Source organism: Lucilia sericata, unplaced genomic scaffold, assembly GCF_015586225.1.
Source record: "Lucilia sericata isolate MDLA Ls3-8-SP2 unplaced genomic scaffold, ASM1558622v1 Contig000031F_arrow, whole genome shotgun sequence".
Lineage (NCBI taxonomy): Eukaryota > Metazoa > Arthropoda > Insecta > Diptera > Calliphoridae > Lucilia > Lucilia sericata.
This window is the reverse complement of record NW_023994069.1, coordinates 766,190-779,268: the sequence shown is the minus strand read 5'-3', so window position 1 is coordinate 779,268 and position 13,079 is coordinate 766,190. Positions and strand designations below refer to the sequence as shown.

Below are 13,079 nucleotides of genomic sequence, written 5' to 3'. Positions count from 1 at the left end.
ACGCGTCAGGGTTGTATCAGGGTTGTATTTTGTTTTGTGTAGAATAAGTGCTTGTCTACACAAGGAAGCTTTAGATGAGAAATATTTTGTTAATTCTCTTTTACTCCGTGTCTATATTTGACAAATATTTATCCCAGCATTTGACAAAACGTCGGCAGAAAAATTGTCTGTTTTTGTTTATGTTAATGCATAGGAGTAACAAAATGTTGATTTTATCACGACAACAATTAAAATTAAATGTAACTTTTGTAAATAAACACTAATTTCACTAAAACTTATGTTAAAAATCAATTTTAATTACACAAAAACATAATTCTATAAAAATTTTACAATACAATGACGTTTGTTATCAAGACAACGTTGTCTAAACAATTCTTTAAACAACACTATTATAACGACGTTATAACGCTAATAAATGCCGTTTGTACCTGCTAATTTTTTGTCATTATAACAATTTGACGTTTAGCATAATAACTATAAGATATTTTTTCTCTTTCTCTCACACACAAAATCAAAAGTTTCCCAAAAATAAAGTTTTCTTGTGTAGACCAGCACAAGAGTAAAATAAAATTATATAAATTTCACAAATAATGAATGATATATATTAAAGAAATAAACAAGAACAGTAATAGTCTTAAAAAGCATTAAAAGAAAAATCAAAATGACGCGTGGTAACTTGCAGCTTATAAAGCAGGAAAAGTTTAAAAGGCGTTATCGCTTCAACGCGTGTTATGTACTTCCACCTTAATTCTAGTACAAATACATGTTGTTTTTGTGTTTTTGTGTTATTGTAGTGTGCAGTCACCTCGCTAGTTCTGCCATGACTGATTATCAATGAACTCAAATTTACAGCAGGTGCAAAGTAAATTTATAAAGTAGACTCATTTGAACAGCTGACTATTTTTTTTAAACTTGCTATTTGTGGACTTACTTGTCAAAAATGTTTATGTTGCCATATTTGTTTTCATTTTAACGCTTGCTTTTGTACAAATTTCTGAGTAATTTGCTGTATTTAATGTGAAAAAAGTGTATTTTAAGTGTAATATTTTTAAAAATGTTCTAATTTTTAAAAAATAAAGAAAACTTTGTGACTTTTAATATAAATAACAACATATTTTTGGAAAGTACAACAATAATGCCATATTTTCCATTAATTATTGGTTCATTTTTGTAAACAAATTTTGACAAGTGAGTATTTCGAACAAAAAACAAATTGCCTGTGGTTTTTGTAGACGTTTGTTGTACAACAACTCGTGTCGCTACTTTATTAATTTACTTTGAGCAGGTGGCTGCTGCAGACCAAGTGTTCGCAGCTTATTGTTTTTTATATATGGAGATTGTTTGAGTTAGACTGTCAAATACCATATAACAAAAAATGTAAGTATAAAATTATCTTGATAGTGTATTCACCTGTATAAATTCAGTTAATAATGGAGAACTCGCTATTGACTGCAGAAAATATTTTATGCCATCTGCGTCAAAATCGGTCGAATAAAAAAGATTTGCAAGTTTTCAAACTTCTGGAAAACGTTGAAAAACATGGAGTTGAAAATAAAAGTCAACAACATAGAAGTCTTGAGGAGCTATTACAACTGCTTACTAATGCAACCACAAACACACGCATCACAACTGATGATGCCATTGGGTGTGTTATTTGGATGACATATTTACAGGAACAGCAGAAGCTTCCTAGTTTGGATGAATCTCAATTTGAAATTCTGTTAAAATGGATTTTAGAACAACATCAGTGTAATGAAAACAACACAGATTCCGTGTCCCGTATATTAATTGCTCTTGGAACCCTGTTCATGTTGCATCCTAGTTACGGAGATAGCTATTTCACTTCTACACTTAATATAATATTGAGGTATATTTCGTATGAGACTTATCCATCTCTTTTGATAGGGGCTCTACAGTGTGTGGACAAAATTCTAAGTTCCTTAAATGATGTCAAACTTTCTGACGAACAGTGCGCAGCATGTGCAGATGCGGGCATTAAATTAATCCAGTTGCATTATGGAGACGTGAAACTTGTAGTGGATAGTTTCAATATTACAGTTGTGATTCAATGCTCTTTACAAATATTGCATAAAATAGTGACAATGAATCCGAATTTCGCTAAACTTCAGGTTTCTGAATTGTTAGGAATATCAAAGGCATATTTTCATTACGGTGTTGATGCAACAGAGACTTCCCTGGTAAAACCACAAAAAGTTTATATGTCACAACAGTCTCTTTACGACTCAGCGGAAGAAATTGAAACCATAATTAATTCGGAGAATGCAAGAAGTTGTGGTGGAAAAACGCCTAAAATGCGAAAACCACGAGCTGTTGTAAAAAATTCACGACCGAGTGACTATAAATCAATCAATCGTAGCCCGGAAAACCGATGTGACACCACAGTTTTTGATATAAAAATAAGTGACTCTGAGGCATCAGAACCGGAAAATGCGACAAATCGCATTTTGTTCGAGAGAAGCAGAAAAGCAAGAATACGTCTAGCAGCTATTAGCTTAGTTGGAGCAGTAATAAGAATTCTAGAACGTAAAACACTTTTTGGCTATTGGCATGCTTTTTTTCCAAGTGGATCAGGTATGTATGTAGCAAATAAGAAAATTTCTTTATATACCAAAATTAATCAGCTAACCAAATGATTTTTATTTTTCAAAAATCGAAATATGAAATATTAATGGTTTGTCTATTTGTATATTTTTACTATAGCTGAATCCATTGATAATTTACTATATGTTGCTCAACATGATCCCAATTTAAGGTGTCGCAGTGCAGCTCTACAAGTTTGCACTCACCTACTTTACGGATCAAAGGGCTTTTTGCACCAGTCTGAAATTAACGTCAAACGATGTCCAACAACGTTTATACCGTTTTCAGTAAGCTTAGGATATACGGTACTTGCCATTTACAAATCACTTACTACAATACTATCTTCAGAATCATCATTGCCTGTGTTGACACAAGCTCTCAAGTGTTTGGCGGTTTTAGTGCAGTCATCACCATTCCAACAGTTTGAAAGGGGGTTTGTGCAGAATTTTGTAAAAGACGTTAAACCGTTGATATATCATCGTGATGCAGCAATTCAAGTATCCGCTCTTATGGTTATGGAATTTTTGATAGCGTTACCAGAAACAACAGAAGATATTGCAGAAGCAGTAGGACTTCCTGTGACAATGAAAAATAGATCAAAATTACATGTGGGTGATGAAGAAATTGACATTGTTGATATAGAAGAATATGTTGACTCTGAAGACGACACTTGCGACAACCGAAATACTGATGAAGAAACAAATAAAACCAGTGCCAGTTTATCTCCGAATACTGAAGATACATCATGGTTATTGAGACGAGTATTGCATAATTTAACAAGACAGGAAAAAGCGATAGCAACTTCAGTGCGAATCGAAAGTCTACAAGTTCTTATGGTTATGTGTTCACATTTTGCAATGATTAAACCACACTTGACAAGGGTATCGGACGTACTGCAGCACAGTTTAAATGATGTATTGCCAGATGTACGATTATATGCTGCACGATGTATAGATGCATGTGCCTATCAAATTAGTCGTTATCTGTTGGATAATGCCTCATGTCCTGATATTGAAATACGTGAGTGCAATAAATTTTGGTTAAACATGATGCCCGTTATTGTGGGTCACATAGGAGGCGATTCTGAGGAGATGACAACAGTACGGATTACTTTGTGCGATGCCTTATCAAATATAGGAGTTCTGATGTATGAACATACCACCCATTCCAGTCAAATTAGCCTACTGAGCTTTCTATCTGGCGTTAGTAGTGATAACTCTGAAGAGACCATGGTGCGTGCAGCTGCTGTTAGAGCTCTAGCTGTATTCGCTCTTTACCCATCCTTACGAGGGGATTTAGTGTTTATTGAAAATACTGCAGAATTAACGCTTCGTCTTGTAAAAGATTCCAATTTGGTAGTACGTGTAAAAAGTTTCTGGTCTCTTGGCAATATAAGTGATGCTCTTATTGGTAAAGGAACAACAGAGTTGCCGTATCTGCGCCAGGAACATATTTCGAACGACTTGCTTTATCGTCTTATAAATGCAGCTACTACCGCTTGCAGCGACAACGACAAAGTTCGTTGCAATGCTGTGCGAACATTAGGAAATTTGTTGCGACTACTAACCGACGAACATTTCAACAGCGATAATAGCAAATTAAATTGGCGTGAAACCTTTGCAAAATCCATTTGTAAGCTAACGGATTGTATTCGTTCTTCTGGCAATGCAAAAGTAAAATGGAACACTTGTTATGCCATTAGCAATTTAATGCGCAATCGAACCATATTCAACGTGAGCGACTTAAATTGGCAAGATACACTTTATTCGGCTTTATGTCATGTAATAGTGCATCATTCCAACTTCAAAGTACGTATTAATGCCTCGTCTGCTATAACAAATATCATGGAAAGATCTCATTTTGGTGTTCATTATGAAAAGTTTTGGTCATCTGTATTGGAGGCTATAGAGCAATCTTATAATTTGGAAAATTTCCATGAATACAATCATCGAGATAGTCTTCAAGAACAGCTTTGCTTGGCACTTTGCCATCTCGTAAAGCTTGCAAGCCATGAAGATTTACCAACGCTAAAGAAACATATTTTGCCGCATGTTGAAATTATACGCAACACCTGGAAACGCGTCATTAATCGTATGGTACCCGAAAAAGCAGCACCTCTACTATCCTGTCCAGTTGTATTGTTAGAGCGCGGAAAGTCTCAGAATGCGTTGTCTATGGAACAAAAGAATGCAGTGGACTTTTTAATAGAAATATTTAGCACAGAATAAAAAACAATAAGACGGTCGATAGATAAGTTTGTTCATTATATTGTTCATCTTTATTTCAACATTTTGGCAATAAAACTTTTGTATGTATTACAAACTAGGAATAAAACTAGAATTTACTAATTTTTTTACTTAGAGATTAAAACGTCCTACGTTTAAAATTGAATTTTGAATTTTCACTATTGAACACTAAAAATTTGTCTGTTTCTTTAGTTTGGAAAATTGGTGGTTATGGTTAATCGTTTTTTGGAGGTAAATATAGAATAAATCACACACTTTACATAATAATAGGGTGTTCGTTTTAATAAGATTAATATTTCGTATAAAAAATATACATACTTTGCTTGCAGTAAGTAGGTGGTATACTGTAACAGACTGGTTGCAGATAAACACGCTTAAAAAATATACTTTTTATGGAAGTCACAGAGGTTTCCATTCAATAAATAGTTGTGCCATATAGCATCTCTACAACTAACTTTCTAGACTAATATATATATATATATATATATATATATATATATATATATATATATATATATATATATATATATATATGTACGATTTCGTATACCCCTTCCCCTATCTTATTTGATTCATATTGAAACGGAAGCCAAATCTGAAGACATATTATAAACAAAAATAATAACAAATATTCGATAAATAATAAATTCGGTTTAAAAAAAAAAAATAAAATAATATGCAATCTTTCCAAGAACATAAATTAAACGCCATTCAAATAAACTAAAACTAAATACATCACCATAAATTAAGTAACATTTAGCACTACAAGATTTCATCATGTGTTATAATCGAAGACTCTAATGTGGCTGGGTACAAATTAGCCAATATGGCATAATAATGTAGACCCGATGCCAGAACTACAAACAAATGCCATATGGCATGAGCCATGGGTATGACACCATCCGATTTAAAAAAACATATTCCTATTATATAGAAGAAGCCTCCCAACTTTAACTCGTTCATGCCACGAAATTCATGGCCAGTACAAAAAACCACTAGTGCCGGACCCAATCCCATCAAGATATAAAAGCAGGTTTCTAAACACTTAAAGCGCTCATGAAATATCTAAAAAGAGAAGATTATTTACAAACTGAAAAGGTGATATGGAAATATATTTGAACTACCTGTTGATAGGCGATGCCGCTGGCTGCCATTAACCAAATGATCCATTCCATACTGCTCAGTACAACAGAGTGATCAGGATTTTCCAACATTAGCCATGGAAAATATGAAGCTGCTATAAAAATATATATCATTGCTCGATCACATCGATGTAAAACATTTTTAACTCCGCTAAAATTATAATGCAAATATGAAAAAGATACAAAGTATTATATAAAACGAAAATCTAGTAGTTAATTAAAACACAAAATTTACACCTGTTAGTCTCCGAATACATGCTTCATTTTACGAAAGATTAAATATTACGAAACACGTCAACATATTTTAAATTTTATGAATCCAAGAAATGCTTTTAGTTTCTACTTAAAGTGGTCGAAAATTCAGTTTGTAAAATTTGTATCATTTAGGGCCAATCTTTAGGTGAAAGATTAGCGATTAAATTAAAACTAATCCTCGAAAGATGTTTTTGAGTACTCAATTAGTTAATTTTGTTTGCAAGTTTAAGCGCCCAATGGATGTGGTTTAATCTTAAGCACGAAATGCAAAAGTGTAAACAGCTGATGCAAAAAAATTAATAAAATTTTTATAAATATAAACATTAAAATGTTCTATTTATTGATTAGTATAAATTATGGACACTTCAAAATACATTTTTTTGTTTTTAATTTAAGTTTTCATTAATTTTCATATTAAATTTACAATTGTCTTCTTCTTTTTTATAAAATATGCATTGTTTTGATAACAAACAGTGAAGTTTTCTGTTGTTTTGTATGGCAACACTGCGAAGTTTAATCTTGTACTCAAAAACATCAAAGGGGATTAACATAAGATTAAATTTATTTTTAGATTAATTAATCTGATTATTAATTGGCATTTGATTACCATCTCAAAAACCCGCTCTTAATTAAATAACAAAGCAAATAAAAACTTTTAAAACATATGTATGTATTTCATTTTTGTTAAAATACTATTGTTGTATCTATGTATATGGAACTTTTATTTTTTTTCACTGCAATGCAAAAATATTAAAAACAAACATCAAACAAGCGTTTATTAATTGTCGAAACCGATGATTGTCAGATATGGCCCTTTAAGTAGTTAATAATCAGCGATATATAAATCACTGTAACATATTAATTGTATTATCTTAGTGTTAACATAAAAAAGATGTTGTTCGACTCCCGTGGTAAAGATTTATTTTAATTCAAATTAAATAATTCAATGTCTAGGGATGTATATTGATTTCAACACATATTTGTATACAATTTAAACATTACGTATGTATATAAAACAAGTAACAATTCTGACACTTTTTTATCTTGGAACGCAGAAACTTACCTTGCATTGTAATCACGAAACTTTTTTAGACTTCAAAAAATACTTCAAGTTTGCCATAAAAGGGGATTCTGCCAATGAAATAATTCGGCACATAGCCATGTAGCTTTAAATGAGACGAGCGGTCAATGAAGTTAGCATTATACCTTGTTCGATTTGAAGTCATAAATATTTATTTTAAGTATTTATGTTTATGAATTGCAGTTGAATAAATTGTTATATTAAAAAAATGCAGTGTAACTGACGTAATTCTTAAATTCTTTTGATCCTATTGTTGCTTATTATATTTATGGAATAAAAAGTATATTTATTTGTATTCATGTGTTCAATAAAACATGTCATTTTTCCGGCAAGTTTAATTAAGTGGACATTTTTTAGAACTTGTGATTAAATTAGAACTAGAATAATTTAGTTAATGAAAACAATTCATTTAAAAATTAAAAGTTATACTTGTTTTCTGTGTAATGCAATTAAATTTTTTGTTGGATAGTGTTATAAAAATAATATTAAGCAGATGGCGATTTCAGACCCTAATTATTCACTTGTTATTTCTCATACATACTTATTTTTATATGTATATTGAATTTTGGTCACATTGTTATCTTATCCGAAACTATTATAAGTGATATTAATATCATAAAACTTTGGTAGATCAATGATAATTATGTTGGCACTTAACTTGATAGTCTATTGATCACATATGGCCAATTTGAAATATGGTCTGTATATCTATAATAAAATACTAAGTAATTTAAAGTAAATACATCCATTTACTTACTCGTGTTCTGTACAATAACAGGAACAATGAAAACATGATGATACAGTAAAAAGTAGGGTGAGAGCACTACCATATACCCAAGACACCAAATACTGACTAGATGATTTTGAACGTTCAAAAAGTTTATATTGACACAGCAAAGCCGGTATTATCCAGATGCCATGCGTTATAACATTGGCCAATTGCTCAATCTTTTGAAAGTAAAGACAAATTTTTATTACAAATAATATTTAATATTATTTTGTACAATACCTCAGTTGGCTTGTAAGCAAATCCAGGTTTTGCTTTTTCATTCTTCCATTTAATATTTTTCAATTGCAATTTGAACGTTAAATTCGACTTGATCCATGACTTCCAAAAGTTTGTTAGTAAATTATCTAAAAATGAGTATTTGTTTTGTACTTCTTGTATGACGCCTTTCATGGCGAAACTATTTGTATATTATCCCCTCTTGATCTTAATGCACAATGCGAGACGACTGTGAAGCTCCTGTAAATGGAAAAAGTACATGTAAATTAATAAAATTCAAATTAAATAATACAAATAAGTATAACAATAGACGACGACATTGTGTCACTCACACACTTGAGCTTGCTAAGAGGCATTCATAGAATGAATGAATAGTCAGTCATATACAGAAAATGGTTTTGCTTGTGTACACATACAAGAAAATCCAGGCATACATATATTGTTCAATATTAATTGATAATATTTTAAATGGATGTCCAGATATCATAGACTAATAATAACAAGGTGGTAGCCGTTGAATAATATTAGGTTTAAAGTACATACAAGTAGAACAAACACTTTGGCGGATTTTGTATTGTATTTGCAAATTGTATTTTCTTATCGCAAACAGTAGTACTACTACTACTGCTAACACCAGCGATAACGCCAAGTATCATTAAATCTTTATGTTATTGTTATTATTTGGGTAAACCGCTTATTTTTACAACTTTTTATTAATTTGTATTTATTTTTAATATATATGTACATACTTATTATTGATATAATCCAAATAGCGACAATTGAGCAAAATACAGTAAATTAAATATGCATGTCTAGAATTTATAATACAAAAACATTTTATATGTTTAATGTATATTCATATGTATACACTGATAAAAATTATGTACATCTATTGTGTTTGTATTTTCTTAAAATTTTTTTAAATCAAGCTGTAGGTATTTTCTTAATTTCAAATGAGATTCAATTAAATTGTTTTCTGAAGAACATCAAAATTAGTTTATTCTATTGGTTAAATAAAGAAATAAATAAACATAAATATGTATTTATTCATTCCTGCTAATATTTTCTTCAGTGTACCTATGTAAACATACATGTTTGTTTTTATATGACTATGTTATTCGCAAATTATTTTATTTTAAACGAATAAATTAAAAAGACATATTGCGAGTATTAGTAATTAAAAAAAATATTAATATTCTTTCTTTCTACACACATACATATGTATATATGAATGTAGTTACATATTATACCTATGAAGTCAAACAGGTAATTTGTTAGGCGGCCTATGCAATAGGTGTAGCTGAAGGAATCGAATCATCCTGTGCGATAATGAACTTTATGAATAACAATAAAAAGTATGATAAAAATGTTGACTTTACTATTTCTTTAACACGATTTTTATAAAAATTGTATTCACACCATGGTTACAATATAGAAATTAAATAACATAGATAGTGTGACTCCGCTAAGTTAGTAGCAAATGTTCTAGTTTGTCAGACCGGAGGTTGCAGTTTTAATTCCCACCAGAGATAATGCAAAAGGAGCGCACAACAGTCAAGATGGAGGCCTAGGATTATTTTTTCTGGTTTGATATAACATAGCCTTCAGAATAAACTTTATTCAATAAAGGAATGATCTTTTGTAAAACATTAACTTATAATATGCACATCACTGGAAAAGCAAATGGATAATTCTTAAATTGGACTTTTTAGAAAATAAACCATTTCATGTGGAAAATATTAATAATTAAAATTAAATTATGTATATTAAACTATAGTTTCACTAACGAAATAGCGTGCTAAAAGCTTGTAATTATACCGACAAATGTTTTTACTTCTTCAATAAATAGGTATATAGGATAAAATTAAGTGGATGTGTCTAGATTAAGAAATGAGTCTTTGAAATAACCTTTTTGTAATTATGCAAGCGGTACAATGTACGAAATATTAGTAAATTTATACTTTAATTATTGTAAATTCAATTACAGCCGTCATTCGAGGACGTGCTGTACAAAGTCACAGTTTCTGCTTGTTCTTATAAACGTGTGTGTGTGTATGAACATGCGTGCGAAGCCGTACGGATTTGTTTTAATAGCTAGACAGACTATATTTAATTAGCTAAATATTTTTGGGGATGTTTTTCAATTCACCTGTCTTCACAAATCTTATTATAAATATCACAATCTATATGCACTTATTGCAAACCGTGTTCTCCACCATATTCGATCACTTTTTGTAGCAACATATTTTCTAAACTTTTACCGTTGTTTTATAGAATTGTTTTCTTTTTGAGATTTTTTCAGTGAATTGATCACTGTTGCCAACTTTTTTCCCAAAAATATCGCTAAAGTCGACTGAAAAATAGCTAGAAAATAGCTAAATTCAAGACATTTTGAAAAATTTAGCGATAAATCGTCAAAATAATATTTATTATATGATTATGAAAAGAAATAGCTAAAAAAAACTAGCTAAACTTTTCAGATTTTTTATATTATTTTAAAAAGTCAGCGATTTATCGCTAAAATCTATATACATACGTAGGAATGGGATAGTGATACAAACACATCTTATAACAAACACATAAGAGAATCTTTTTTTATGTTAAATATTTTCACTTTGGGTTAGGAAAAATGTCAAGTTGAGGTTAATTTCGATATGCGACCCTATACAGATTGCTTTAGAAATGTTGTAAAGATAAATTGAATTTCGAAATGCTGGCCTTTATGGATCGATCCTTTATTTTCGGCATAAGAGTATTATTTATTTTTCCATTACAATACAATTTACCGAGCAGGGTGACGATAACCATACGACCGTTGTAGTGTAGCAGACCAGGATCTCTGCTGGGAATCGAACCCACAACCCTCAGACTGACAGGCTAGCACACTACCAACTAGCCTACCGGGGCACCCAAGATTATTATTATAAACTCCTTTTGTGGGAAGTTTATCTGCAATATCGATATGCGGCCCTATACGCCTTAGAAATGTTGTAAATTTTTAGGAGTTTATGGAACGATCCTTTCGTCACTTATTTCCAATGTTCACTAATTTTTAGAATTATGGTAAATTTTATTATCATATCACTCATTTTCTAAAAGACTAGAATAATTAAATATTCGTTTTTTAATTGAGTACAACAAAATATACCCCTTTTAAAGTTTTTCGTATAACTTTACCTTTACGCACAAATATTTGCTCCTAATTATGTTCTTCAGAACATTCAAAATAAGTATAATACACACAGCTAAAACTCAAATAATTCACATTGAATGCATATTTTTATATACATACATATATGTAAATCGTCATTCGTAGCAACTTTTAAGCGATATTATCAAAATATAAATGAATAAAAAATGCCTTAAAATCTAAAGAAAAATCGCTAGATTTCCCGCTAATAGCTAAATCATATTTTTCCCCGCAAAATGGGATTAAAAATCGCTAGATTTGACGAGAAAATAGCTAAATTGGCAACAGTGGAATTGATTTATAACACAACAACAAACTGTATTAATAAAGCGACGACAGAACTTGTTGTACACCAAACATCTGCAGAAACACAGGCAATTGTTTTTGTTATACATCTACCTTTCTGTCAAAATTTGCCTGTTGTTTTTGTAACTTTTACGTTTTAAACAAATTATCTGATGGGATAATGAGTAGCCTAGGCTACTATATTAATACACTTTGACAACAATAAAACACAAATAAAAATAGTGTTGTAAAGATCCTGAGTATCTGCGTAATCAGTAATCGACAATTTCTTCTAGGTATTCTACAATAAAAAGCAACTATGGTAGTTTTTTTGTAAAACTTTTGGTGGGAAAATATTTTGGCTGTGGCAACGCTGTTTACGGATAAAAATAATCCATTTTTAACAGCATTAAAACGTTAATTTAAACAGTTAATTAAACAGAATAACAAAACAAGTTTCCGAGAATTTTCTGAAGACCTCACATATCTTTGGGATCTCAGTCTTCGATAATTCTAACTGACAAAAAAATCGGTTCATAAATAACGGAGATATGAACAAAAATCTGAGACAACCTCTGATAATTTCGTCCAAAAATATTAGTATTGTGTGATTGTGTTTGTTTGTGTGTACATTGTGTTTGTTTGTTTAAATAATCCGTTGGAAACAAGAAAAACAACGTTTAGTATTTTTGTTTGTTGTTTTGAATTTTTTTGTCACAGAAATGGGAAAGCATTTATGAATGAAATGCGATTTTTTTTGGAAAAATTAAAGAAAAAATCTTAAATTTAACACTATGGTGAAGGGTATATAAAATTCGGCACAGCCGAATAAAGCACTCATACTTGTTATATCCTACACCACTTTAGTGAAGAGGGTATATTGGGTTTGTGGTGATGTTTCTAACACACAAAAATATTCCTGCTATACCCACCTTAAATTATACCAATCGGCTTAGAATCATTTTCTGAGACAATTTCAATATAATTCAATGAAATTTGATATACACACTTTTTTGGCCCAAGGACGAAGTCTATTGAAAAAAATCGGTCCATTATTTCACCTGGCCCCCTTGGAAGAGAACCCCCCGAAAAGGCCCTTTGAGCTCATAATTATGTTAAATATACCTATATCTCGATGGAAAGCAGCACAAATAAGTTTCATACAAGAGCCTTGATGACCTTGCTAAAATTCATAAAGATCGGGCCTCATTTGACTCCAGCTCCCATGGCCATGCCCTTCAGATAACGACTTGAATGTCCGAAATTCACATAT

General features: G+C 30.9%; 2 protein-coding genes across 6 annotated transcripts; one reads left to right on the top strand and one right to left on the bottom strand.

The window, feature by feature from the left end:
* The first annotated feature begins 1,383 nt into the window (after nt 1–1,383).
* On the top strand, nt 1,384–4,926 carry LOC119611457 (HEAT repeat-containing protein 6). The gene is made up of 2 exons (XM_037967036.1): nt 1,384–2,592; nt 2,722–4,926. Exons 1-2 carry the CDS (start codon nt 1,431–1,433, stop codon nt 4,827–4,829), a joined length of 3,270 nt encoding a protein of 1,089 aa, XP_037822964.1. The 5' UTR covers nt 1,384–1,430; the 3' UTR covers nt 4,830–4,926.
* Nucleotides 4,927–5,494: 568 nt separating this feature from the next.
* LOC119611466 (monocyte to macrophage differentiation factor) lies at nt 5,495–12,057 on the bottom strand. Of its 5 annotated transcripts, none has more exons than XM_037967055.1 (5): nt 11,921–12,057; nt 8,335–8,571; nt 8,083–8,273; nt 5,972–6,140; nt 5,495–5,912 (listed from the first exon to the last, which is right to left on the bottom strand). In XM_037967055.1, the coding sequence occupies exons 2-5, from the start codon at nt 8,503–8,505 to the stop codon at nt 5,610–5,612; spliced, it is 834 nt and encodes a 277-aa protein (XP_037822983.1). In that variant the 5' UTR covers nt 8,506–8,571; nt 11,921–12,057; the 3' UTR covers nt 5,495–5,609. The 5 variants fall into 5 exon arrangements, with proteins under 5 accessions (XP_037822983.1, XP_037822975.1, XP_037823007.1 ...); XM_037967047.1 differs by lacking the exon at nt 11,921–12,057 and adding an exon at nt 10,481–10,642; XM_037967079.1 differs by lacking the exon at nt 11,921–12,057 and adding an exon at nt 9,582–9,602.
* Nucleotides 12,058–13,079: the final 1,022 nt, after the last annotated feature.

Excerpts from the sequence above, each read along its gene's own strand:
- LOC119611466 (XM_037967055.1), bottom strand. The coding sequence starts at position 8,505 with ATGAAAGGCGTCATACAAGAAGTACAAAACAAATACTCATTTTTAGAT. Across the intron at positions 8,274-8,334 it reads TTGCTTACAAGCCAACTGAG|ATTGAGCAATTGGCCAATGT; the intron begins GTATTGTACAAA and ends TACTTTCAAAAG. Across the intron at positions 5,913-5,971 it reads GCGGCATCGCCTATCAACAG|ATATTTCATGAGCGCTTTAA; the intron begins GTAGTTCAAATA and ends TTCTCTTTTTAG.
- LOC119611457 (XM_037967036.1), top strand. The coding sequence starts at position 1,431 with ATGGAGAACTCGCTATTGACTGCAGAAAATATTTTATGCCATCTGCGT. Across the intron at positions 2,593-2,721 it reads TTTTTTTCCAAGTGGATCAG|CTGAATCCATTGATAATTTA; the intron begins GTATGTATGTAG and ends TTTTTACTATAG.